This window comes from Theropithecus gelada, chromosome 6 (assembly GCF_003255815.1).
Source record: "Theropithecus gelada isolate Dixy chromosome 6, Tgel_1.0, whole genome shotgun sequence".
Classification (NCBI taxonomy): domain Eukaryota; kingdom Metazoa; phylum Chordata; class Mammalia; order Primates; family Cercopithecidae; genus Theropithecus; species Theropithecus gelada.
In genome coordinates, this window is record NC_037673.1 from 109,227,168 (window position 1) to 109,254,436 (window position 27,269).

Below are 27,269 nucleotides of genomic sequence, written 5' to 3' on the forward strand. Positions count from 1 at the left end.
ATGTGTATCTCGGGGTCTACACGGAAGCCCCGACCCCTCTAAACTTCCTAGAAGCGCGCAGGAGGCGTGGTGCGCCTGCGTGTAGCCACCCCAAAGGCGGCGGGAAGTTGGTTTTCTGAGTAGCAACTGAGCAGCTTGAAGACGGATTGGAAGTAGCGGACCAATAAACAAACGTCTCATTGGCTTAGCGTGGTTAGGTTCCCAATTCTTCAGCTTCCCATTGGGCCTTTCAAGCGAGCAGGGGCGTGACTCCAGGGGCTCCGCCCCGAGCCTTGGCCCAGTCTCGGGGTCCAAGGCTGAGGGAGCGGGACGGAAGTGAGCGGGTCCCGCCCCTTCCCCTTCTCGTCTTCGTTGGAGTCGTCTCTGCAGCGGCTGCCTCGGCTGCCCGCTCTCCGGCGAGCCGGAGTCCTCGTGCCGTACCGTCAGTTCCCGGCCGCGCGGAGCCGGGATGCACTGTTCCTGCTGTGGGTCCTCATCATGGAGACCAAACGGGTGGAGATTCCCGGCAGCGTCCTGGACGATCTCTGCAGGTACTGCGCTGCCCGACCCCTTTTCGCCCCGGTCGGGTTTTCTTAGTTTCGCCGACCCCCAAAGGCCTCCGGGTCTTCTCCCCCGCCCACGTCCAGGTCCTCGCTTTCCGCTCCCGCCGCTGCTCGCTTTCCATCGTCGACCCTGCTCTCCGACGACACCGCCCCTCTTTCCGCCGCAGCCTCCCTGTTTCTCACGGCCCTCCGTCCTTCCCCTCAGAGAACCCGGAATTTCCTTATTTTTTAAGTTACTCAACTATTTTGCTTTCCCGCAGGCGCAGCCGCTTCGCCCGAGCCTGGGTCTTAGTGTTTTGCCGTCGCCACCCTCTCCCATTGTTTTTTCTGCCTCTGTGACTTTTCCACGCCGTGCACCCCCTCCTCCTTCTGTCTCATTCCCAGATTCTGAAGGAAGACCCCAGGGTAGTGATTTAAGTCTTAAGATCCCAGGTACGCGGACCTGCGCAAGGAGCAATTTTTCGGACTTACTCTGACGCCTGCGTGTTATGTGTCCGTGGCGTTCTCTGTAAATTCCTGTAAGAAATTACTTTTTTTCTCATCCCTAGACTTGTCTTTGGGGGAGAGAGGGAAAAATGTAGAGCTGCTTTTCTTTTCATCCTTAATTACCCTATTTTAAAGGAAATTCTCAGCCGCGGGGTTTTTACTCAGGGTGTGTACTTCACATGAGAATTTTTTTGCTTTCTTCCCCCTTGTTAACTCTGATTTCAGATAGCCAAACACGTGTAGGATACTTAAAAATACTTCCTTTCCGAAGGTAAAATTTGGGGTGCAGTGACACCCGGAGGTGTCGCCAAGTGTGTGTGGATTGTGATTACAAGTGATAACACCTTTTCGCTCACAGTTACTGTATTTATGTTTTAAAAGGCAGGCTTTTAGTAGTTGTATCTCCTTCACGCTGTTTTTTTTAATGGAAAGTAAAGAACTGGTATTTGTGGAGGTTTTTTTTTTTTTTTTTTTTTTTTTTTTTTTTTTTGAGACGCAGTCTCGTTCTTTCACCCGGCCTGGAATGCAGTGGCACATCTCGGCTCACTGCAACCTCTGCCTCCCGAGTTCAAGCGAGTCTCTGCCTCAGCCTCCCGAGCAGCTGGGATTACAGGCGCCCGCCACCACAACCCGGCTAATTTTTGTATTTTTGGTAGAGACGGGGTTTCTCCATCTTGGCCGTGCTGGTCTCGAACTCCTGACCTCGTGATTCACCTGCCTCGGCCTCCCAAAGTGCTGACCTCGTGATCCATCCGCCTCGGCCTCCCAAAGTGCTGGAATTACAGGCGTGAGTCTCCGCGTCCGGCCTGGAGTTTCTGCTGTGCGCCAGGCACTACCTTTACATGTGTTGTTTTATTTAATCCTCAATCAGCCCTGTTTGGTAGGTGCAGTTAGTATATTTCCATTTTCATCTGCGGCAGATTCAGGAACTTTGTAATTTACATAAGGTTACATTCATCCTAATTGACAAAATCGAGATTAGAAATCTATTCCTTTTTCTTTACAGTGCCTGTGCCTTTTCTCTCACACCAGGAAGAAGTAATAAGCCTAACATTTTAAAGCTCACAAAAATACATACAGGAAAGTAAATAGCCTAATTTTGCAGCTAATAAAAATGGCGTTGTACTTCTTTGGTGATGGTAGATATTTAATTTTTGAAGTATGGTAGATTCAAATGAACCACTGAAAAGGCACTTAGTTTTTTGTCCCAAATAACAAATAAAAGGAAAAAACTGAATTTGATATGTGTATTTGGATAAATGACTAGAAGCACATGAACCAATAGTGGGATTATGAAATTGTGATCTTTGTTTTCTTTGTTCCCAAGATTTTTTAACGGGTATGCATTTTATAGTCAGAAAAAAATTGAAGATATGTATTTAGAAAGGTGATCAGTAATTGGCTGTGGGTTAATGGGGTAAGAGTTGATTTAGAAAAATATGTGGTAATCTTACACGTTTTACAGACATCAGAGCTAGTCTTCCTACTAGTATTGGGGTTAATTTGCATATTTAGGATTACATCATTTAAAGAAGTGATGTCAGCTATTATGGTTTTATGTATGAAACCTGTTCACAAAATAATTACGTTGTGTTTTGTAAACAATATATTAAGCACCTGTCAAGTGTTAAAGATACTTGGTTTTCCAGTGAGTGTATTTAAGCTGTTATACAGATATTTTTGAATGGAGTAACTTTTTTTCCTTTCGAGAAATTTCTTTGTGCAGTTACTGTTTTTGGCTGTATAAACAAGGATATGATATATTTAAAAATTAGGGCTAGCTATAATAATGAAACCAAATAAACATTTCTCAAAACTTCAGGTTTTAAAATAAATGCCATTTTCAAGTTAATATTTATAGCTTTGATTAATTGAAAGATTTTTAATGTTACTAATTCAGGCTTTTCATTGTGGATTAAAACTTTTTTTTTACACTTAGAATTTGGTAAACTTATGTAAAAATAAAGCTTAATTTGAGGTTAATTTTTCTGAACTTGTTAGCTCTCTTTTATGTACCTCTTGATTTATGAATTGAATCTAGATGCTTGTTTTTACTCCCTTCATTTTTTTGCCCCAGTTCTGTTGCTTATTATTAGTGTATTTAGGAAGTTTTTTTGTGTGTTACTTTGTTTTTTGATAAATTACATGTTTCTGTTAAATCTTGCCTTTTGATGTGAAAAATGAGAGCAGGAGACTTAAATTTTCAAAATGTGACTTTGTAACCATTAGACTGCTCATAACCTAAGGCAGATGCTTTAGTATGGAACATTCCATTTATTGGAATATTGTGCAGCCTTGTAAGTTCCTCAGGCAATTAGCACGCAGTATACTGAGGGAAAATATTTGTGTGTTGAAAAGATGTACACAGGATACTGAGTGAAATACTTAGTCACTTGGTGCCTTTTGTGAAAAATTTTTAAGTGTGTGTGTGTGAGAGAGGAGGAAGTATAGGTATTTGTGTGCCAAAAGAATATGCACCAAACTAATAATACTGTTTACTTTCTGAGTGGAATAGAATTAGAGGAGAGGAAGGGAAGAGTTTTGTCTTAAAATATTCTAGTGAACAAAAACTGCTTTAAAATTTAAAATGTATGTGTAAAGTTAAATCTGCAGCATTTTATGATACTTGTTTTTGATACACCATGATTTTTTACATTAAAACTCAAATACAGAGTTTTTCAATACTGTTTAAACTAGCTTATTAAAGAATTGAAAAGCATGTTTTTAAAGCAGAAACTGAAAAGTTGGTTGGTTCAAATAAATGCTTGGAATTTTTTAAAAGCCCTTTTAAGAATTGGGTAGAGTAAAGCCACACTAGTGTTAAAAGGAGAAAGGTATTTTCTGGCAACTAGTGTTGCTGCTATTTTGGTGATAGCATAGGTTAATTAAATAATTTGTGCTCATCTTCAGCTAGCCATTTTAGCATTGAATTCAACTGGAACATTTTTCTAATTGCAATCCTTGTGCTAATGTCCTGTTTGTAGGAACATTGAGAAAATAATATTTTGTGTGATGCAGTTTTTCCTATAACAAATTGTAGGCATTTTATTTCAGCTATTACTATATACACATATATACACATATGTACACGTACTTGTAAACCTTTAAAACAGATCAAAAGCATTCACAGAATGAAAGCATTAAATGTTTAATTTTCATACATCAGCTCTTATAACTTAAGAACTTTTTCCTATTAAAAATATGTAATCATGTACATGGTTTTGAAAATTAGAGTACAGACAGATTTCTAAATGACAGGCAACAGTCTTAGTTTCTTACCCTACCCTTTTCTATTCCTGTTGAGACATTGACTTTTACTTGTTTTAAGTTCTGGTGGATACCTCAGTATTTTAAAATATACTTGTGCCACTTTCTCATTTATCAACTTTCTATATTGAATTGGGGATTTGGTTCAACTTGGTAGATACTAGGTGAGAGTTCAGTTTACCACACCCACTATTGCTCCCGTCCTACTTCCAATATGTCTCTATCAGTATTTTAAATTGTTCTATTGTTTGCCTTTGTGACTTTGACTTTTTTTTAGAGACAGGGTCTTGCTCCATTGCCCAGGCATGATCATAGCTCACTATAACTTCCAACTCCTGTACTCAAGCTATCCACTTGGCTCAGCCTCCTGAGTAGCCAGGACTATAGGCATGTACCACCATACCCAGGTATTAAATGCATTTTTTTTTTTTTTTGGTAGAGATGGGATCTTTGCCCAGCCTGGTCTCGAACTTACTTGTAGCCTCAAGCAATCCTCCTGCCTCCACCTCCCAAAGTGTTGAGATTACAGGTGTGAACTACCATGCTGGCCCCTTTGTGACTTTAATATACTTAAAATTATATTTGTTTTACGAACTTACAGTATTTCTTGAGTCTCTTATATGGTGAGATGATTAGTGCCTCATTTTTTCTTGCCCATTCCCTCGGCTTCTATCCAGATTAACTTTTAAAGAATTAGGATTGATAATATTTGTATTCCATTTTGTAAAGTTAAGTCTGTTATATTTTGTACTATTTGTTGATTGTAAAAGCTGAACAACAATAATACAGTGTAAATATATAGTTTTTACAGTAGAGGCAAGTCTTCAGTGGCTAGTTTCTTTTCCATCAGGGCATAGTCAGGATCCCTTTGTAAGTGTCTTGCAGAATATCTAAATGAATTCAGCTTTCTTATATCCTACAAATTGGTCAAAATGATGATACCATTAAGTTTTTTCTTCAGGGAAATAAATATATGCTTTCGTTATTACTGCCTGATTCCTTCTAGCCTTTTTTTTTTTTTTTTTTTGAGACAGAGTCTCTCTTGGTTGCCCAGGCTGGAGGCAATGACGTCGTCTCAGCTCACTGCAACCCCTGTCTCCCTGGTTCTAGCGATTCTCCTGCCTCATCCTCCCAAGTAGCTGGGATTACAAGTGCCCGCCACCACACCATTTTTTATATTTTTAGTGGAGACAGGGTTTCACCATGTGTTAACCAGGCTGGTCTTGAACTCCTGACCTCAGGTGATCTGCCTGCCTTGGCCTCCCAAGGTGCTGGGATTACAGGTTGGAGCCACCATGCCAGGCCCCTTCTGGCTATTCTTGAAATCCATTTTCTTGAGGGGAGGGGACAGTTGGCTTTCTGTTCTAACTTTGGTGTTTTTGCTTCACATTTGGACTCTAATTCTGTTGTACATGTACTTCTCTCCTAATATGTCCAAAGTTTCTAGCTGCTTTTTTCACCCCTTCTCATCTGCTTCCGTATTTTATCCTTAGTCACGCTTTCTACAGAATCCTTTTTTCCCTTTAGACTCTGCTCTTGGGGACCTCCATCCTCCTAATCCAGTCTGGGCTAGTTGCTCCCCAGACTTGTCTAGCAACTAGAATACTAGAATTCACTTTCACAACTCTCTAAGGTGGTACTTACTCTTTCTTGGATATCATGTTTTATCCTTTCTTGGTTTTCATTCTTGTTTTGCTTGTGTGCATTTTAAGTTAATTTCTTTGAGGGGGGTCATTAGGAAGTAGACTGAGTCCTTTAATGTCTAAAATACCTGTTTTTCTTTTCACACTTAGTTCCCATGTGGTCTGGGGTCCGCATTTTGAGTATCAGTGTCTAGGTGATATCCTTAATACTACCTTCCACTGCTTCTGTTGGTTATAGTAATCATGGTTTTTTGTTTTTTGTTTTTTTACCCCCCCAAGGGCTCTTACTTAGTTATTGTATGTTTTAAAAAAGAAAAATACAGTTGCTCTGAAAAAGGAATGCCCATTTAAATTTCTTTTAGGATAATAATTCCATCTTTCAACCCTCCTGTTTTCTTCTGGTTCCTCAATTATGTTTTCTTCAGGGTCAGTTAAACTTTTTCTTGTCATGCTTCACATTTTCATTAGATGGTAGGTGATTTTTGGATGCCTTTTTATATTAATGAGGAGACATTTGAGGGGGTTTATTCATTAGTAGGCTTCTCCTTTATGTGAGTAGATAGGGAGCTGGCTGTTACACTTGAGGGTTTTTCATTTTTTAAAACAAAGATAGAGCAGACTTTAAAAGATAAAGGTGGTGGTTATCAGTTTTGGTTAATCAAGTTGGGCTCAAGGATTTTGCAGGTTTTAAATGCCATAACACAGACTGCCATGCCAAGGGCATTCTGAATGCCAATTACAGATTGAAGTTCTTTCAAAAACCAAGATGTTAACAAAACTGATGAAGTTTGGGTTTCTCTTAAAGTAAGATGAACACATGTCTTAAATAGAGAAAATAGATCACTTGGGTCTGAAAGTTAAAACACTACACTAAGTAATTCCCCTCCCCTTCCCCACAGGTCCCTAAGGCAGTATTACATTTGCCTCTGACAGTTAAAATTTCAGCATTTCAACAGAGGGGAGCTGAGGAGAACTGGAAAAAATGAAAAGCAAAATTAGTGTAATTGATATAGGGAGCTAGTTTTTTTTTAAAAAAAAAAAATAGAGACGGGGTCTGGCATTGTTGACCAGGCTGGATTTGAACTCCTTGGCTTGAGTAGCTGGAATTTGAGGCATGTACTACCATGCCTGGTAAGGCAATATAGAAACATAAAGACTCATAGTAGGATTGACTTACGAGATCTTTCAGCACTGAAGGATACGAATTTCCAAGTACATATGGTCTATGGAATGACAGTGCAGTGGATTAAAAATAGACACTGCAAAATTTCACAACACTGGGGGCAGAAGGAAGATGTCAGAAGCATCCAGACTAGAAAAAAAAAAAAAGTCATATACAAAACATTAAGAATCTGAATGGCTTTTGTCTTTGGCACAAGTTAGAAGTAAAAAGAAAAGAAAAATGAATGGCTTCAATTTTCTCAATATCAAAATTAGAAGTTGGAATGAGAGAGCACTGTTGAAAATTCTGAAAGAAAATCGTTTCCAACTTAAAATTCTTTACCCAAATTATCAAGTATGAGGATAGACATTTTCAGATGTATAGTATCTCAATATTTACCTCCCCTTTGCATCCTTCCTTCATAAGATATGTGAAGATGTACTTCGTTAAAACAAGGAAGTGAATTAAGGAGGATGAAGACAAAAATACAAGAAACATGACCTCTGTGGGATAAAGGCACAGGGAACTATAAGATGCCAGTGAAAGGGCAGTGTAGAGGGGACAGATGTGTACCAGGTGTAGAGGACAGCTGATTCAGACTGGAACAGATCAGAAGACTAAAAGTCTTAAAGATGAAACTGATGAATCTGAATTGTGGGGGAAAAAATTCCAAAATGAAACTGATGGATCTAAATTGTGAAAAGAAAATCCACAATGGAAATGATTATATCAGAATATCCAAAAAGGAACCAGGAGGGTGTAAGGAGTTGGATCCCAGTCACATACACATCTAGATGGAGTTTCAGCTGCTGAACTGGGCCAAAGTGTAAAACTAGCTGCATTTGACTTGAGGTGTATATACTGGGTCTGATCAACCTCTTGGAGAGAGAACCACGCTCAACTATATTGATCACTGACTGGAGACATCCTGAGCTGACAACCAACCATCATTAATCATGGACTGTGCTAAAACCTTCCAGATATGTAAATTTACAGTAGCCCTTACAAGCTCCGCCTAACCTTGCCTGAATGGAACATGATTTAGCTGCTTACTAGACTTGTGTCTCCCAAATTGCAATTCCTAAAAACCTGATTAAAATGCCTTTTGCCACTCCAGCGTTGTTTTTATTTCTTAATATATATATATGTTTTTGAGACAGTGTCTCATCACGCAGGCTGGAGTGTAGTGACATGATCATAGCCCACTGCAGCCTTGAACACCTGGGCTCAAGTGATCCTCCTGCCTTAGCCTCCCGAGTAGCTAGGACTACAGATGCATGCCACCATGCCTGGCTAATTTTTAATTCCTTTGTTGAGAAGGTCCTCTTGTAATTGGAGAAGAGTGTTCTTATTCTTATTTGAAATTTGGAAACAGCCAAGAATTATTTACTATGATACTGATTAAACAAGTGGTCAAACTGGGTGGTACTATTTTAAATTTTAAAAATGACTTTAAAAACCAATGGACTTGAATCTGTCTCTAATGGTTACTGGGAAAAAGGATTACCAAAAATGCTTAACATTGGAAAAAGTAATTGATAGCTGCTTTTAATGACTGCTGTAAGTTACAACATTCACTTAGATTGATGAATGTTAACTTGTATGTTTCATAATAAAGGGGTTCATTATCCTAATTACATATGTGTGCATGCAATATATTTTATATTATATGTAAAAGAAATATATCTTTCCCTCCTTTCCTCAATGTACATAGAAAAGACAATTTAGGGTTTTGAAAAGTGAATATATTTGAAAGTTTGAACTGAGACTGCAGGTGAGGCTCTTTGAGAAGTCTGGTGTATTAATGAGCCACAGAATATTGGCTTCTTTTCCAGTATTTCTTGATAATATTTTATATGTGAAGATTATGTAATAGCAAACATTTTAAAATGTAATTGTATGAATATATTTACCTGTATTCTTGGAAATGTTGCCAGACATGGGAGGAAGTGGAGGTTTTCTTGCTCACTTTTGTTGTTAGTGAGCTCTTAAGCTGATCTCTGTACTTGTGAACAGAAGGTACACAGGGTCGGAACAAATTGTATTAAAAATGAGATACGTGTGGTGTCTTCTCCATCTCTCTTTAAGACTCATCTTCCCTATAGTAATTTCCCTCAAATATTAATTGCTTCCTTGAACAGTACTGCTCTTGGTCCCTTTTCTAAGTTGGTAGGTCAGGTATGAAGCACTTAAATAGCCTAAGATAAATAGTTATAGTTTGTGAATGTAATTTTTATATGCGTTTTTTTTTTTTTGACAGCCGATTTATTTTGCATATTCCCAGCGAGGAAAGAGACAATGCAATCCGAGTGTGTTTTCAGATTGAACTTGCCCATTGGTTTTACTTGGATTTCTACATGCAGAACACACCAGGATTACCTCAGTGTGGGATAAGAGACTTTGCTAAAGCTGATATCCTTTTTATTACTATAATGACTATCTTTCTTGTTAGCAATATATTTTAGCACAAATTTCTTTTTGTCTTTTCAGATTTTAAAACTGTTAGAGAAAAACATACTTGATTGCTAAAAATTGTCAAACATAAATAGTAGACAATTTAATAATAATCATATTTTTATACAGAGGACTCCCTGAAATGTACACTGATTAAATTTGATTTTTTTTTCCATGAATAGCTAGCCTGTTTGTAGAACTTTACTCTTGCTGCTCCATGTAACCAGATGATCTTTAATCTCACAGAGCGAGACCCCGTCTCAAACAAACAAACAAAAACGGTATCCAAGATTTATTGGTTGGTATGTTACATCACTTGAGATTCAGGGCAATAAGTCCCTGAGCCACAGTTGTGGGACTACAAAGAAAACACTGATGGGAGACAGATTTCAAAGAAAGAAATGATCAAACCATTTGATTAAATGTGTAGAAGTTAATGAGAAATCAAAGGGGAATAGAAATATATTGAGCACTATCTTTGTTAAAGGCCTTGGTGATAGGTTCTCTGGAGAAATCTTAGTAGACTGGTTTTCAGGAGTTACAATCTACTTATGGAAACATTAAAATAACCAAGTCCCCTTTTGCTTTGGTTATTTTGTATGGACTTACAAGTCTACTAGAGCAACTTTACGGTTTTGGATAATATTTTGTGTGTGATTGCACGTGAGTTTTACACTTTCCCTGCTTTTAAAAAACACCAAGAACCTTTGTTTTAGGTATGTTTCTTTTAGTTAACTAAGAATAGTTACATGGAGAAGGAATGTTTAATGTGGTACACTTCATTAAGTAACTGCATGGTTACTCTGTGCCAGGCCTTATGCAGTGAACAGAGTGGACTCAGTATCTTCAAGAAGATGAGAAAAGACAGGAAAGGAAATGATTACAGTGAAGCGTGGTAGGATGTGATATGGAAGCACAGTGTTCAGTGGGAACGGAAGAGGGATACCTACTTACGATTTGGAGGCTGTGAGTTTGATTCCCATCTGGCCACTTGAAAATACTGGGTAGGTTGTTTAATTTCTCTTAGATGACGATCCCAGTTTCTTCCTGAAAAATAAGGTTGTTAATAGTGCCTAATTCAAAGGATAAGTTTGAGACACATATGTTTGTACATGTAAATCGTTTACCTGGCACAGTGATCAATAAATGTTAATAAGTAATAAATGTTAACTATTACTCCAAAAAAAAAATTTTGGAAGCTAAATAGAAGCCTTCTTTGAGATAGTGATTTATGTGAGGAAAATTGGAGGAAGTGAAAAAAGTTACTGTATTTTAGACTAAATGGGAAAGATAAGAGATGATGCTACAGAGTAATTCAGGGGCTAAAACGTGTAGGGGTCTTGTAGGCCATATTTAAAAAACATTTTAAAAAACCTTATATTTTGGAAAAAAACTTAACTTTTGGAGATGACTAAAGAACATGACAACTGCCATCATACCCTTCATCTGTATTCATTTATTATTAACATTTTCCCACATTTGCTTCTTTCTTCCCATAGGGGTGTTTCTCAAGACTACTGTGGAATAGTGTGAACAGTGAATTGGAGGAAGGCAAGATTGGATTCTGAGAATCTAGTTAACATGCTCTTTTATTAATTTACTAGAGAGAGAAAACCTGTGGTAGTAGAAATGAATAGAAGAGATCAAATTTGAAAGTTATTTAGGAGGTAAGATTGGTGGTGACTTGGATATCTGAGAAGTAGAAGAAAGGATGGTACCCAGGTTTGTAGTATGAGCAGTTGAGTGTATGAGACTGCCATCCCATTGACAGGAAAATGAGAAATGTAGGGGATTGACGGGTTCAGTTATGGGCAAGTTGAGTTGATGGTACATGTGGGATATCGCAGTAGAGAAGACTGTGTACTTTGATAAGAGCGTAAAAGTTCTGGAGCCACATCCTTTGAGTTAGCATCCTTTCCCTACCACTTACTAGCTATGTATCTTTGGATAAATTGTGGAACTTGTGTATGCTTCTGTTTTCTCTTTTTTAAATTATGCATAGTCTTGTGATTTTTTTTTTTTTTTTTCCCCCTTCAGTAAGCACTCAGCAATGAGGATACAGACAAAAGTATCCCAGATTTGCTCCTTGGCTGAAGTTCTGCTAGGGATTTTACTAAACGTGTAAAGCCAGACTTGTAATACCTTTTAGAATCTTAGCGGGCCCTTATAGAACCATAGAGCTTCGTGGAATGGTTAATGTTGTATCCAGGCTTTTATCTTTTTTTCCCCCCTCCTGAAATGAAGGCATGGACTAATTATATTGAGATTAACTTTGCGCTTGTCTTAAAAAAAAATTGTAGGTACAGGGTCTTACTAGGTTGCCCAGGCTGGACTTGAACTCTTGGGCTCAAGCATTCCTCCTGCTTTGACCTCCCAAAGTGCTAGGATTACAGGTATCAGCCACCACACCTGGCCAGATTACAGTGTTGTCATAGGTGGCTGACTGACTTGGGCTCTGAGGACCTATTTCATTTGTACTACAACTATGAAACAAATTTTAAATTACGGAATTGTAGAACACGTAAAATTGAAATTAATAAAATGAATTTGATGTAATTTTTTTTTTTTAAAACCAGACTTTTCATCACAATGTGAATGAATATAATGCCAACTTCTTTGAGGGTGTTTTGAGTTTGGTGTACCTGTACTAACACCACCTTTCTCTGCTGTTACGAAACATTACTTTCTGTATTATGTCATATGTCGTTTGATTGTAATGCATCATTTGTAGATTAACTTTATTTCTGTTTTTAATAGCCGGTAGCAATTAAAGTAGTACTAGTACCAGTATGGTCTGTGAAATCAAGTGGTAATATTTGATACATATGGTCATCTAGATAATTGAAAATATGCTCAGATTGCATGTTAGAGTAATATCAAAATGAAAACACAGAGTATACAAGTTTTTATTGAGGAATTGAGAACCCTTAAAAGTATAACCTCATTTTGAGCGATACTATCATAGATTATCATTTTCTCCATTTTTTTTTTTTTTTTTTTTTAAATGTATTATAGTGAAGAGGCATTTGATAGCATGGAGTGTTGGAAGTCTGAGCATATAATTTCAGGGTTTGGATTTTACTTACTTTACTATTAATATTTTACGCTGCCCACTTTTGTGGGGAGGCATGCCCAGTTTCTTTAAAACTGGCTATGTTTTCGTTAATACCTGGATTTGCCTTTCTCTGTAATACTTAAAGTAAAACTTCATAAAAGTGTTCTTCATTATGGAAACAATATATATGTGGTAAACAGTATAGAGTGGCATGCCTCATTCATACTTCTCCTTCCCAGAATTAACCACTTTGTTTCTCTGATGTGACAGTTTCTTTCTCTTAGCAATATATTTTTTTCTGTTTCTTGGTATCATTTTATATATGTAATTCTATTTCTTGTTATTACGCTAGTATCTATAATTACCTGGTATTATGAATTTGACTCACTTAATGAGAAGTGTTCTAGGTGTTTACATGGTCCAGAATTAGTTTGTGTTAGCTCAGGGATCCAGGACTATGAGTACTCAAGACTTACTTGATTTGTGTGTAGGCTATAAATGCAAAAGTTAACAATGACGTTTTAAGAGAAAACAAATGTGGAAAAAACAGAAACACCACCTGTGTCGGCCTCCCAACGTGCTGGGATTACAGGTGTGAGCCATCATGCCTGGCCAAAATGCTACACTTAAATGAGGGAAGATTTGAATAATTTCACATAAAATACACTGTTGATTTAAATGGGTCTCTTTCTGCATATAATTTCTCAAGCCATATTAAAGGAGAAAGTAACTTCCTTGACACTATTTATACTCTTCAGTCATTGTCCATTTTTGCTGCCTCAAGGTGAAGATGTGGAAAAAGTTTTGGACGAATGGAAGGAATATAAAATGGGAGTACCAACATATGGTGCAATTATTCTTGATGAGACACTTGAAAATGTGAGTGTAATAAAGATTTTTAGTTAAATGGCAATCGTTAGTCTATTAACAAAATTTGTTATTGATGTAGTGTTTCTAAATTGAGGTTTTAAAATATACTTAGATTTTTAGTGCTAAAAGGCCAAGTTTTGTATATTTTATTTGCATACTAGGTCTGCAGATTTTTTACTTGTTGCAATTATGGCGTGGTACAAAAAAGGGTCACTTAATTGTTGAAGACTTTTTTTTTTTTAGTGGGCAGAATGCTTTCACACTGGTGGTGGTGTATTCAGGGTCATGGAAGATAAACAGTTACCTCAAGCACAGAGAAAAATGGCTTTGATTTTTTAGAAAGGAGCATGGAAAAGGAGGGCAAGTTTGATTTTTACCTCTGCTTGTTTTATAGGTACTACTGGTTCAGGGTTACCTAGCAAAGTCAGGCTGGGGATTTCCAAAAGGAAAAGTAAATAAAGAAGAAGCTCCTCATGATTGTGCTGCTAGAGAGGTAAGTTATTCCAGTTTGATACACGGTAAATTTGGCTGTTAGGGTCTGAATGTATTTTTTTTAGCCATATATGACTTCTTTGGACTGTCTTAACCCTTTCCAGAACTTGAGTGCTGGAAAGTGCTTGAAGTAACTTAAATTTTTCTAACATCACTGTTGATTCTTTTATCCACATCTCTTTTCATTTATTCTCTTATCTGTTCCCATTTTTTTAATGGGCCATTTTGTTTTATCTCTTGTTCCTTTCTTTATGATGACATTTTTCCCTCCTTTCCCTTTAGAATTAGATTTGCTATGGGTAAAACATTTTGGCTATTGTAATCCTTGTTTTATGTTTATAGTCTTGGCTTCCTGACAAGTGCACAATTTGGAATTTTCTTTTTTTTTTTTTTTTGAGACGGAGTCTCACTCTGTCACCCAGGCTGGAGTGCAGTGGCGTGATCTCAGCTCACTGCAAGCTCCGCCTCCCGTGTTCACGCCATTCTCCTGCCTCAGCCTCCCGAGAACCTGGGACTACAGGAGCCCGCCACTGCGCCCGGCTCATTTTTTTGTATTTTTAGTAGAGATGGGGTTTCACCGTGGTCTCGATCTCCTGACCTCGTGATCCACCTGCCTCAGCCTCCCAAAGTGCTGGGATTACAGGCGTGAGCCACAGCGCCTGGCCCCAATTTGGACTTTTCTGAGAAGTTGACGTTTGTTGCTGAAAACTCACTCAGGCTTTCCACTGCCTACAGGATAAAGTTTAATTCTTTAAGTTTTTAAACTCTGTCCCCTCTCCCCGACACAAATCTTAACCTTTTCTGAATTTATTGTATTTTCAGTCAAAACAGTTTATTCTCTCTCTCAAACTTGATTGATTTGTTTCGGCCTTGAAATTTTTGCTGTTATGGCTGGGCACGGTGATTCACTCCTGTAATGCCAGCACTTTGGGAGGCTGAGTGGGCGGATCACCTGAGGTCGGGAGTTTGAGACCAGCCTGACCAACATGGAGAAACCCTGTTTCTACTAAAAATACCAAAAATTAGCTGGACATGGTGGCACATTCCTGTAATCCCAGCTACTTGGGAGGCTGAGGCAGGAGAATCTCTTGAACCTGGGAGGCAGAGGTTGCAGTGAGCCGAGATCACCATTGCACTCCAGCCTGGGCTACAAAAGTGAAACTCTGTCTCAAAAAAAAATTTTTTTTTTTTTTTGCTGTTATTTCGCTACCTAGAATGTCCTCTCTTGTTCCTTCTGTTCAGCTCCTATCTGGATATGTTTCTAAACCCAACTCAAATCCCTTTTCCCTGAAGGACTGCAACTGCCACCAACTAACTGTGTATAGGGCTTAAGTTTCTTTTCTCTCTCTCTCTCTTATATATGTGTGTGTGTATCTATGTGTGTGTGTGTGTGTGTATAAATATACACATACAGATACACACATACACATATAATTATTTTTGGTGTAGGATCTCCCTTTGTCGTTCAGTGGTACCATCATAGTTCACCGCAGCCTTGACTTCCTGGGCTCAAGCCATCCTCCTGCCTCAGCCTCCAGAGTAGCTGGGACTACAGGTGTGCACCACCATGCCTAGCTAATTTTTTTGATTTTTTTTTTTTTTTTTTTGTAGAGGCAAAGTCTGTGTTGTCCAGGCTGATTTTGAACTTCTGAGGTCAAGTGATCTGTCCTCTTCAGCCTCCCAAAGTGCTGGGATTACAGACATGAGCCACCGTGCTTGACTGGTCCTTAGTTTCTTAAAATGAAGTTTATAATGGATGTTCTTTGAAGTTCATTCCTTTTCCTTTTTTTTTCTCTTTTTTTTTTTTTTGAGATAAGGTCTTGCTGTGTTACTGAGGTTGGAGTATAGTGACATGATCATAGTGCACTGCAGCCTTGACTGCCTGGGCTCAAGCAATCATCCTGCCTCTTAGCCTCCCAAGTAGTTGGGACCACAGTTGCATGCCACCATGCCTGGCTAATTTTTTTTTTTTTTTTTAAATAATGGGGGTCTTACTATGTTGCCTAGTCTGGTCTTGAAGTTCTGGGCTTAAGTGATCCTGCCTCAGCCTCCCAAAGTGCTAGAATTACAAGCATGAGCCACCATGCCCAGCCTTCATTCTTACTTAAAATTCTATTTAAAAATCTTACCAGTTAACTCTAGCAAACAGTAGTCTCTGAACTTCAGTAGCAATTATTGTCTTTACAATTCACTATTATATAATACCTTGTGATGGATTGTTGGCCATATTCTTAGTTCTTACCATTTATCACACAATTTATCATGTATCACACAATTATTCTTGAGATTTGAGAAGTTGAACTAACAGGAAGTATGATATAAGGGAAAGCAGATGGCCTAGGACTTGAAAGATTTTTGTTCTAGCATAGATTTCGTTACCCAGTACCCTAGAGACTTGAAGCTAGTCACTTAACCTCTGTAAGCCATAAAGACCTTTAAGGAGATTCACTCAAGTCCTTTAGAAGTAATATCTTTAAGGAAAAAAATTCTAAGGTGATAGTGATTTGATGAATTTAAGACTTTTTGAAATGGTAATATGGATTTTGTGGCATATTTCATTAGAATTCATTGCCTTGTATATGTTTGACTTGATTTCCTGCAACAGTGTTTATTGCCTACTTTAAGTTGGGGTGTAACTATTAATGAGGGATAATAGTGAAAATTTTTACAAACTACTGGTGGTTGTTTATTATAGAAAAACCATTAGTGGTTATTTACTTTGTAATAGGATTAAAAAATGATTGAAAATGCTGTATTTTAAATTTGATATGAAGCAGCTTGCCCAAGCTATTATTTACAACAGCCTATAAACAAAGCTGTTGTGTATGAGTAAATGAAGGTTAATGCACAATTCTTAAAATTGAAAGCAGTTTGGTGAGAATGTGAGGAATTGCCACATCCCCTAAGAGCTTAGCTTTTCTTTCTGTAGAGGGTAGGAAATGAGACGGAGTATCTGTAAAAGTCCTCCCTTTTATTTCCTCAAACTTTGTAGTTCTCTTGCTCATAAGGAAGGACAAAATAGAAATCAATAGTATTCTACTTAGAGGAATTGATCGTAGCTCTGTACATGGAATTAGACTGGTCTTACAGCAGTAAGGTGGTTGTCCAGGTCAGGAAGAGGGTATTACATTAGTTGGAATAACAAAACTAGTTCCATTTTAGGTTTTTGTCTTGGTTTGAGGGAAGCACAGACATTCTGAGGAGCCATAGTCTCTTAATTTCAGGGATAATTTTTTCATTTTCATAATAAAAATTCTAACCTCTAAACATTCTTTTTGATCTCCATGACATCCTTTTATAGCTGACTAAGGAACTTTAACTTCAGTAAATTTTTGGAATAGGAGTTTTAAAGGCAAGGTTGACTTTTGATTTTTAAATGACCAACTTTGTCATAAAGTTTGGGATTAGGGTGAAGTGTTGCTGTTTTAGTCTGTTGGGGCTAGCGTAACAAAATACCACAGATGGAGTGGCTTAAACAACAGAAATTTATTTTGCAACGGTTCTGGATGCTGGGAAGTCCAAGAGCAAGGTGACTTATAGATTAACACCTTGCTGAGCAAACTTGTGGCCTTCTTGGGTATATGCAGGGAGAGCTCTGGTGTTTCTTCTTATAAAAATGGCACCAGCCCTATCAGATTAGGGCCTGTGCTTATGGATCTCATTTGACTTTTATTACTTCCTCAAAGCCCTATCTCCAAATACAGTTACTTTGGGGGTTAGGGCTTCAACATACGAATTTTTCGGTGGGGGGGACATAATTTAGTCCATAGCAGTGGCCTGTTTTGAATGATGAAAGTATTCAGCTAGAATTGCAGTTTGTCCTTCTGCCACTTGGTGGTGCTGCAGCATAAAAGAAGCTGCAGGGCTTGACTGAGTGACATTACCAGTGGTAAACCAGTTGGTTATTCCATTCTTAGTAGTTTATTAATGCCTCGTTTTTCTTTTTCATTTCAACTTGTATTAACAGATGAGGAAACATTTTGTTCTAATTTTCTAACTACTTATTAGACTTAGGCTGATATTTTAAGCACTTTTTTCTTGCATTTAAGTTACGCAGTTCTACCATGGGTGCTTACAATTTTAAGTTGCTAATAGCATTTTTATTTAGCTTATTATAGCATTCATACAGTATATTAATGTTGTTATTTTATTATATATGGCAGTCCAGAAGTGTTTTGTTACACTGTAGCAGAATTTGACACATCCCCAAACAGGGAAGAGTCTGTGGGCTAAGCCTAAAGCAGCAGTGGCAGACAAGCTACTTAGGGAGAATGTGTAAGTAATTATCAATAGAAAGCTAAGGGCAGACCGGTTTTTTTTTTTTTTAGGGCAGTCTTAATTAGTAATTTCCAATCTTCTGTTTGACCTTTTGGCTCACCTTTGTTAATTTGACTATTTCTGAATAGTTGATTTGTTGAAATAGATTTAGGACTGTCAAAAGACAAAGTCACAACAAATTTAAAGATTGTGATGGGTTTATTTGCAATATTAGAAATCAGCAATATTTTATTCCATAAAATAGAATGAGCATTCCAATGGCTGAGCAAAGGAGATTGGCTTTAAAGACAGAAAAGAGCTGAGGAAAGCAGAACCAAAACTCAAATGTAGTTTGGCGTTTCAAAGTTAGTTTTATTCTAAAGGTTAAAGCAGAGGGGACTTCCTTATGCTGACTGAAACTGGTCTGTTTTGGGATTTGGCTATTACCTGTTTCTCTCCAGATTTCTTGAAGGATAGGAGAACAACTTAGTTTTGGTTGGTGACATGGAATGTTAGCATGAGTAATTCCATTTTGTTTAGGTCTGTTGGGGCCTAGTGTGGGAATGCAGTCCATACCATGGCCTCCTGTAAGTTTTATTTAACAGGACAAAGATGTTTTCTAAATATTGTAGAAGGCATAATAATCTCAATTGTATTTTTGTTGTGATTTGTGGTGAAACATCAACTTTCTTGAGAAGAAGCAAATAATACTTAACTGTTCACTTGTGGTTTCAAGATTTAATATATCATTCCTTATTCTTTGGCAAAACAATGTTTTATTGTAATGAAACTGACTTTCATATGCACTTAAATAATTTAGTAGAATTAATACAAAGCAACTATTAGTCAATTTATTCTGCCTCTTACTGTAGGCTTATAGGATGAAGATTATAGACAGGATTTCATTGTCTCGTACACTGCTGCTCTTTGGGTTACACTTTTTTTTTTTTTTTGAGACAGAGTTTTGTTCTGTCACCCAGGCTGGAGTGCAGTGGTACGATCTCAGTTCACTGCAACCCAACATCCGCCTCCCGGGTTTAAGCGATTCTCCTGTCTCAGCCTCCCGAGTAGCTGGGAGTACAGGCACATGCAACCTCGTTCAGCTAAGTTTTGTATTTTTAGAGACGGGGTTTCACCATGTTGGCCAGGCTGGTCTTGAACTCCTGACCTCGTGATCCACCAGCCTTGGCCTCCCAAAGGGCTGGGATTACAAGTGTGAGCCACTGTGCCCAGCCCTTTGGGTAACACTGTAAAAAAAATTTTACATGTGGATTTTTATCGTTTAACATTAGAGAAGTTGGTGATACTCCTTTTGTCAGGAGAATTAAATGCTATATTATAATACAGCAATAGATTTGATTCACAGGAAGTGTGGTATAAAAATTTTTGTCTTTGGTGTCTGTTTATATATTTCAACTATTAAAACTTTTTCCTGGCAAATATTTAATGAGAATACTTGCCTAATTTTACAGGCAAATCTGTTTTATCACTTGCAGAATTGACTGAACAGTTTGAATCTACCTCTTTTAGTGCTGGTGGCCCTTGCTGTTTTGCCTCATATTGTACTACTTCCTCCCATGTAATTCTTAAGCTGTAGCCATTCCTGGCTCTCTAAACAGGAGGCCTTTTTTCTCCTTGTTGGTTTGGCAAACTCCTATTTATCTTTTAGGTCCTAGCTCCCGTTTACCCAGCAGAATAGACTCCTGTCCATAACCAAAGGTGACCATCCCCCAACTCTCAAAGATGTCTACTAAAGACTGAATTAGGCACCCTCCTCCTACCTCATAATACTTACATTAAAATTTTTTCTGTTATAAACTGAACTCCTTAAAGGGTGCTGCTTGCGTCATTCATTACTAAATTCACTGCCTAGAGCAGTGCCTGTCACTTATTAAGCGCAAAGTACATAGTTGAGTAAAAGCACTAAGATCTAAACATTCTAGCTGCGTGACCCCATAAAAATTACATTCAGGATGAGATAATGTCATATGTAGAGAAGAATAGATTAATTCAAAGAATAGACTTTAGTTAATATTATACCGTATTTGCTATATTACTTTTGATAAATATGTGTGCAGAGTTTTTTTTATTATTGCTGAATTATTTGTGAGTAAATTACAGACATAATGCCCCTTTGTCCTTAATTGCTTCTGCATGTATGTTTTAAGAACGAGGAATTCTTTTAGGGTAATCACAGTGAAATTCTCAGATTCAGGTATGTAACATTGATATGGTGCTGTTTGTTATCTAATGGGCAGTTCATATTCACATTCACTAATTGCCCATTATGATTTAGCAGTTCCCACTGGTTTGCCCATCCAGGATCCAATCCATGCTCATTTGTTGTATTTGCATTTAATTGACACATCTCTTCAGTCTCCTTTAATCTGAAACTGTTCGTCACTTTTTCTTGAGTACTTTTTTTTATTAAGCATATAGTTAGATACTATTTGTAACACAAAGATAACACCTCAGCCCATAAGGATTTTAGATTATACAATTTCTTTTCAGCATAATATCCAATTATGCAGATTCACATGACTAGCTATGTATACTTCTGATTTTTGAGGCATTATTCAAAGAACAGAGCTAAGGAGCTAAGGAGAAGAACTATAAAACTAGAATTTAAGAAACATAAAATTTTTAAAATTTTTCCGGTTTTTTTTTTTTTTTTTTTTTTAAGATGGAGTTTTGCTCTTGTTGCCCAGGCTGGAGTGCAGTAGCATGATCTTGGGGGGTTCAAGCGATTCTCCTGCCTCAGCCTCCCGAGTAGCTGGGATTACAGGCATGCGCCACCCCGCCCAGCTAATTTTGTATTTTTAGTAGAGCTGGAATTTCTTCATGTTGGTCAGGCTGGTCTTGAACTCCCGACCTCTGGTGATTCACCCGCCTCGGCCTCCCCTTAGTGCTGGGACTACAGGTATGAGCCACCGCACCCAGCCTATGTTTTTTTTTTCTTTTTTTTTTTTGGACAGGGTCTTGCTCTGTTACCTAGACTGGAGTGCAGTGGGGTGGTGATCATGGCTCACTGTAGCCTGGAACTCCTTGGATCCAGTGATCCTCTCACCCCAGCCTACTGAGTAACTAGAAAAACAGGTGTGGGGCCGGGTGTGGTGGCTCATACCTATAATCCAGCACTTTGGGAGGCCGAGGCGGGTGGATCACCTGAGGTCAGGAGTTCGACACCAGCCTGGCCAACATGGTGAAACCCTGTCTCTACTAAAAATACAAAACTTAACTGGGCGTGGTGGCGGGCGCATGTAATCCCAGCTGCTCAGGTGGCTGAGGCAGAATTGCAAGCAAGAGGTTGCACTGAGCCAAGAGCCCACCATCGCACTTCAGCCTGGGCAACAAGAGCGAAACTCTATCTCAAAAAAAAAAAAAAAAAGGAAGAAGAAGAAGAAGAAAAACAGGTGTGCACCACCATGCCAGGCTAATTTTTACTTATTTTTTGTATAGATGGAGCCTCACTATGTTGCCTAGGCTGGTCTCGAACAACTGGGCTCAAGTGATTCTCCCTCTTTGGCCTTCCAAAGTGCTGAGATTGCAGGTGTGAGTCACTGTGCCCAGTCCCATTTTTCTGAAGTGCAGTTACTTGTCTAATACACACACACACACACACACACACACACCCCACCGAGTTTTTAATATATTCTTGATATGAATGTACTGTCTCTTCTGGTTTATCTTTTGACTCTCTTAATGGTGTCTTTGAAGACAGTTGTACATATTGATAGGTAAACTTTTAAGTCATCCAGCCTTAATTGTTAAAATTGTAAATCTAAGCCAACAAGATTGATTTATTAATCGAAAACATTATTAAGCTCTGTCTCAAGCAGTAGATTAGACCTTAGTTTCGAAGAAGAGGAAAACCAAAGCATCTGGACTTTTCCTCTGATGGGAATGCTCAGACAGCTTGTATGGATCAGTTCCACATGATTGATGATTTAATTACCTTACCTTCTGTATGTAAATGTTAAGAATTGGGAAGTGAGAAATCTTGAAACCTCTATCACAAGCCTTCAGGATTTTATTCTGCGAAAGGTGTATAGTTTTGGTGTGTTTGAATGTCAGCTATCAGGTCTCCAGAGGACTGGTTCTCTATATACCTGCTATACCACCTGTGGATACAGTATTAGAAACAATAGGGCATAAGAACTTTTTTTACGTCTCATATGCACTTCTGTACCAGCCTGTCATTTCTAGAAGTAGTGAATACAAGTAATGTCCCCTTTTTCTGAGTTTTGTCTTTAGAATAAATTTTAATGAACTAGAGGCCTAATAACTAAAATGAAAATTTCATCCAAATTTTTTGTTTCCAGGTCTTTGAAGAAACTGGTTTTGATATCAAAGACTATATTTGTAAGGATGATTACATTGAACTTCGAATCAATGACCAGCTTGCTCGTTTGTACATCATTCCAGGAATTCCAAAAGACACAAAATTTAACCCAAAAACTAGAAGAGAAATTCGGGTATGTAACAAGCATATTTTCAGGTTACTGGACAGTATCCCAAATGAATAAGTAGGGAATTCCTTTTATAAACTCCTTGATAAAAATTAACTAAATGAATTATTTTCTTCTGTGTTTCAGAACATTGAGTGGTTCTCTATTGAGAAATTGCCTTGTCATAGAAATGATATGACCCCCAAATCCAAACTTGGTTTGGCACCTAACAAATTTTTTATGGCCATTCCCTTTATCAGGTGTGTTCATATTTCTTGAAATGAAACTTACATGGTTGTGATAGTCATCTTCTGTCTGTAGCCATATTTTGAAAGTGAATTCTTAATGTTTCTGCAGACCATTAAGGGACTGGCTTTCTCGAAGATTTGGTGATTCCTCAGACAGTGACAATGGATTTTCCTCAACTGGTAGCACGCCAGCTAAACCCACTGTGGAGAAATTGAGGTAAAGAAATATATTCATGGAATCCTGATTTTCTGATAGTTTTTAAAAGTAGAATAATAGTATTTTGCTTCTAAAATTTGTAGAGGGTGTAAGATTTCTTTTTATAGATACTCTTTGTTACTGGTCTCACAGATAATAGAAGATTTTTTTTAAAGGGTTTCTGATAAGATGAAAAAGGTTAATTGGAGTTGGAAAGGAGCTTCAGGCACCTTTTAAAATAGTATACTCAAGAGGATACCAACTTTTTAGATAGAACACTAGGAAAAAAAAGTCTTGTGTGTTCTTAGTGTTATTTCTCTGTTCTTTTATCCTACTTTTAAGATAATTGAGTTTCTAAAGACATTTGGATGGAGGATATATTAAGTTTTGTTTTCTTGTAGGGGAGAGGAAGGATGCTAATACAGCTTGTTAAATTGGAGATAGAACAGTGAAGACTTGGGCTTTTAAAAAATATTTCCCAGCCGGGCGCAGTGGCTCACGCCTGTAATCCCAGCACTTTGGGAGGCCGAGGCAGGTGGATCATCTGAGGTCAGGAGTTTGAGAACAGCCTGGCCAGCATGGTGAAACCCCATCTGTACTAAAAATACAAAAAATAGCCCGGTGTGGTGGCAGGCACCTGTAATCCCAGCTACTCAGGAGGCTGAGGCAGGAGAATCTCTTGAACCCGGGAGGCGGAGGTTACAGTGAGCCAAGATAGTGGCACTGTACTCCAGCCTGGGTGACAGAGCGAGACTCTTGTCTCAAAAAATAAAAAATAAAAAAAAAAATTTGTATAAGAGACTGTGTATTATCAAAAGTGACTACTACTTGGACATGAACCATGAAGAACATTTTCTTGCTTGGAACTTTTTGTTTTCATTGCCCAGGCTGGAGTACAGTGGCATGATCACAGCTCACTGCAGCCTTGACCTCCCAGACTCAAGTAATTGTCCCACTTAGTCCCCTGAGTCGCTGGGAGCACAGGCAGATGCCACTAAGCCTGGCTAATTTTTTAAAATTTTTTGTAAAGATGGGACTCTCCCTATGTTGCCCAGGTTGCTGTTAAACTCTTGGGCTCCAGTGATCCTCCTGCCTCAGCTTCCCAAAGTTTTGAGATTACAGGCGTGAGCCACCCTGCCTGGCCTCTGGCTTACAACTTAATTGCATCCAAGTCAGTTACAGAGTAGGCTGGGGAAGTAACTTTGTTAAATAAGCCTGTGTTTTTAAGCATATATATATATATATATATAAAAAGCATAATCACCTTGTTAGAAAGTTGCCTATGTTAGATTCAGAAAGAGTTGATTTTTACATTTTCTGTAATTTGGATTTGCTTTTATGACAGAGCTTCAGAAATAGGAGTAAACCACCTCTATAGTAAGTATTTCTTAAATAGGTAGCATTCCATTTTAGATGAATATTCTGAGGACAGGAGCTTGGACTAAATGGCCTGATGTCTTTCAGAATCTATGGTTATTGTAATATTAGTCAAAAGTTGGTCTCGAACTCCTAACCTTGAGTGAGCTACCCTCCTCGGCCTTCCAAAGTGCTGGGAGTATAGGTGTGAGCTACCGCGCTCAGCGTGCATGAGTACAACATTTTAAAATTAGATTCTTTTGCAGAAGAATTCGAAACTGGGTCTTAATTTGCTCATTCATTATCTTGTGCCCTTTAATTTTATATTTTAGAGGGTACCTTACTTTCTCAGATCCTCTTCCAGCTAGGATGTGGTCTGTAACTGACTTGTACAGTTTCAAAAAATTAGCAGGGCAAGGTGGCATGTGCCTGTAGTCTCAGCGACTTTGGAGACTGAGGTGAAAGAATGGCTTGAGCCTGAGCGGTTGAGGCCACGGTGAGCTGTGATCCTGCCCTGCACTCCAGCCTGGATGACAGAGGGGAAACCCAGTCTCAAAAAAGGAAAATACGTTCATTTGTTTCATCTAAATTTAGATTTATATTCTCCATATTTTTTAATGTGCACTATAATCACTTATAGGGAGGAGATGGCCTGGATAATTTTTTAAAGTCTAGGATGAAAAATAGTAATAGCTTATTAATTCATTCAAGAAATACTTATTGAATACCAGGCACTTATCTGGGTGATGGGGATAAAGCAGTACAGATTAAAATCTCTGCCCTCATAGAACTTATATTCCAGTGGGGGAGATAGACAGTAAATAAGAAAATAAAACATGTAGTCTATAAATTTAACTATTAAGGTGTTAAAAGAACTATAAGTGAACATTTTCTGATTTCATTATTTTTTAAATCTTGGTATAGTCGAACCAAATTCCGCCACAGTCAGCAGTTATTTCCTGACGGTTCTCCTGGTGACCAGTGGGTAAAGCACAGGCAATCACTGCAGCAAAAGCCATATAATAATCATTCTGAAATGTCTGACCTTTTAAAAGGAAAGGTGAGTGATACACAAGTACAGTCTTTTCAGAAATTTAGATCTTTGGCTTTGAAATCATTCTCAATTGAGGAATTACATCTTAATAGTTACAGAGATCTCTGAGTTACTGATCAAAGCCTTGTATGTTCCTTACTTGTGATTTGAAGTAGGGCTGAGGCTTCTTAACGTTTACAATTCTGGTGTAAATCCAGTACAGTGAATAATAAGAATTAACATCTGACTTTTGTGTATATGCTGCCAATGAAAGGTTCATTTAAAAATAAGTCATAAGGAAAATATTTTCCAAATTAACATAAGTGGGATCTATTGGCTTTTGTTCAGGAAGAAAAAGTAACAGCATATTGTAAACTTCGATTTTCATTGTTGTATTTGAGTGTATAATTACACTGCTATTAATACTGGTTTTCCTTTTTCCACATGTTCTAAACACCACAATTTATTTATTCATGACACTGTTAATGCACATTTTGCTTGTTTCCAGTTTGGGGCTTTAACAGTGCTACTATGAACATTCCTATACCCGTCTTTTGATGAATATACACAGTTCTGTGTAACTAAAAGGAAAGAAAAGTAGAATTGTTGGATCACTGGATATGCCTGTGTTATGTAGTATCTATTTGCTAATTTCCTCAAGTTATTTATATCCTCAGCAAAATACATGAGAGTTCTAATTGTTCCACATCTTTACTAATACTTGATATTATCTGTCTTTTTAATTTCAGGTTTCAGTGTTACTTTTTTTTTTTTTTTAATTTTAAAAATATACTGGGCTTGGTTGGGCATGGTGGCTCATGGCTGTAATCTCAGCACTTTGGGAGGCCGAGGTGGTGGATCACCTGAGGTCAGGAGTTCGAGACCAGCCTGACCAACATGGTGAAACCCTGTCTTTACTAAAAATACAAAAAATTAGCCGGGCGTAGTGGCAGACTCTTGTAATCCCAGTTACTTCGGAGCCCGAGGCAGGAGAATTGCTTGAATCCGGGAAGCAGAGGCTGCAGTGAGCCAAGATTGTGCCATTGCACTCCAGCCTGGGCAATAAGAGCGAAACTCTGTCTCAAAGAAACAAAACAAAAAATTGTGTGTGTGTGTGTGTGTGTGTGTGTGTGTGTATGTGTGTATATATATATATATATATATATATATACTGGGCTTGTCAAAATTAAACTTTTATGCTTCAGAAGACATTTTCAAAATAGTGAAAAGATAGCCCACAAAATAGGAGAAAATATTTGCAAATTGTATATGATAAGAGGTTAATATCCAGAATATGTAAAGAATTCTTGGAACTCAGCAACAACAAAACAACCTAATTTAAAACTGGACAGAAGACTTGAATAGACAGTTCTGCAAAGAAGATATGCAAATGGCCAATAAGTACACAAAAGATGCTCAACATTATTAATCATTAGGGAACATTATTAATAATCAGTGGTATCTCCACAGTGAGATACCACTTCTTACCCATTAGGATGGCTATAATAAAAAACAAAAATAACAAAACAGAAAGCAAGTATTGCTGAGGATGTGGAGAAATTAGAGACCTTGTGCATTACTGATGGGAGTGTAAAATGGTGCAGCTGCTGTGGAAAACTGTTTGGCAGTTTCTCAGTTAAACATAGAGTTACCATATGACTCAGCAATCCCATTCCTAGGTAATACCCAAAAGAATTGAAAGCAGGAACTTAAACAGCTAACTTGTATACCAATGTTCATATCAGCATTATTCACAATAG

The 27,269-nt window shown here is 38.0% G+C and overlaps 1 protein-coding gene across 3 annotated transcripts in view; it reads left to right on the plus strand.

The window, feature by feature from the left end:
- The first annotated feature begins 245 nt into the window (after nt 1-245).
- DCP2 (decapping mRNA 2) overlaps nt 246-27,269 on the plus strand; it is a 42,288-nt gene continuing 15,264 nt past the window's right edge. For 2 of the 3 annotated variants that reach the window (XM_025387471.1, XM_025387472.1), the window contains exons 1-8: nt 246-530; nt 9,361-9,512; nt 13,361-13,488; nt 13,874-13,972; nt 22,551-22,703; nt 22,824-22,936; nt 23,034-23,141; nt 25,401-25,536. In XM_025387471.1, the coding sequence (XP_025243256.1) occupies nt 478-530; nt 9,361-9,512; nt 13,361-13,488; nt 13,874-13,972; nt 22,551-22,703; nt 22,824-22,936; nt 23,034-23,141; nt 25,401-25,536 (942 nt within the window). In that variant the 5' untranslated portion in view covers nt 246-477. The remainder of the gene's footprint in view (nt 531-9,360; nt 9,513-13,360; nt 13,489-13,873; nt 13,973-22,550; nt 22,704-22,823; nt 22,937-23,033; nt 23,142-25,400; nt 25,537-27,269) is intronic. The other variant, XM_025387473.1, reaches the window with a different exon arrangement.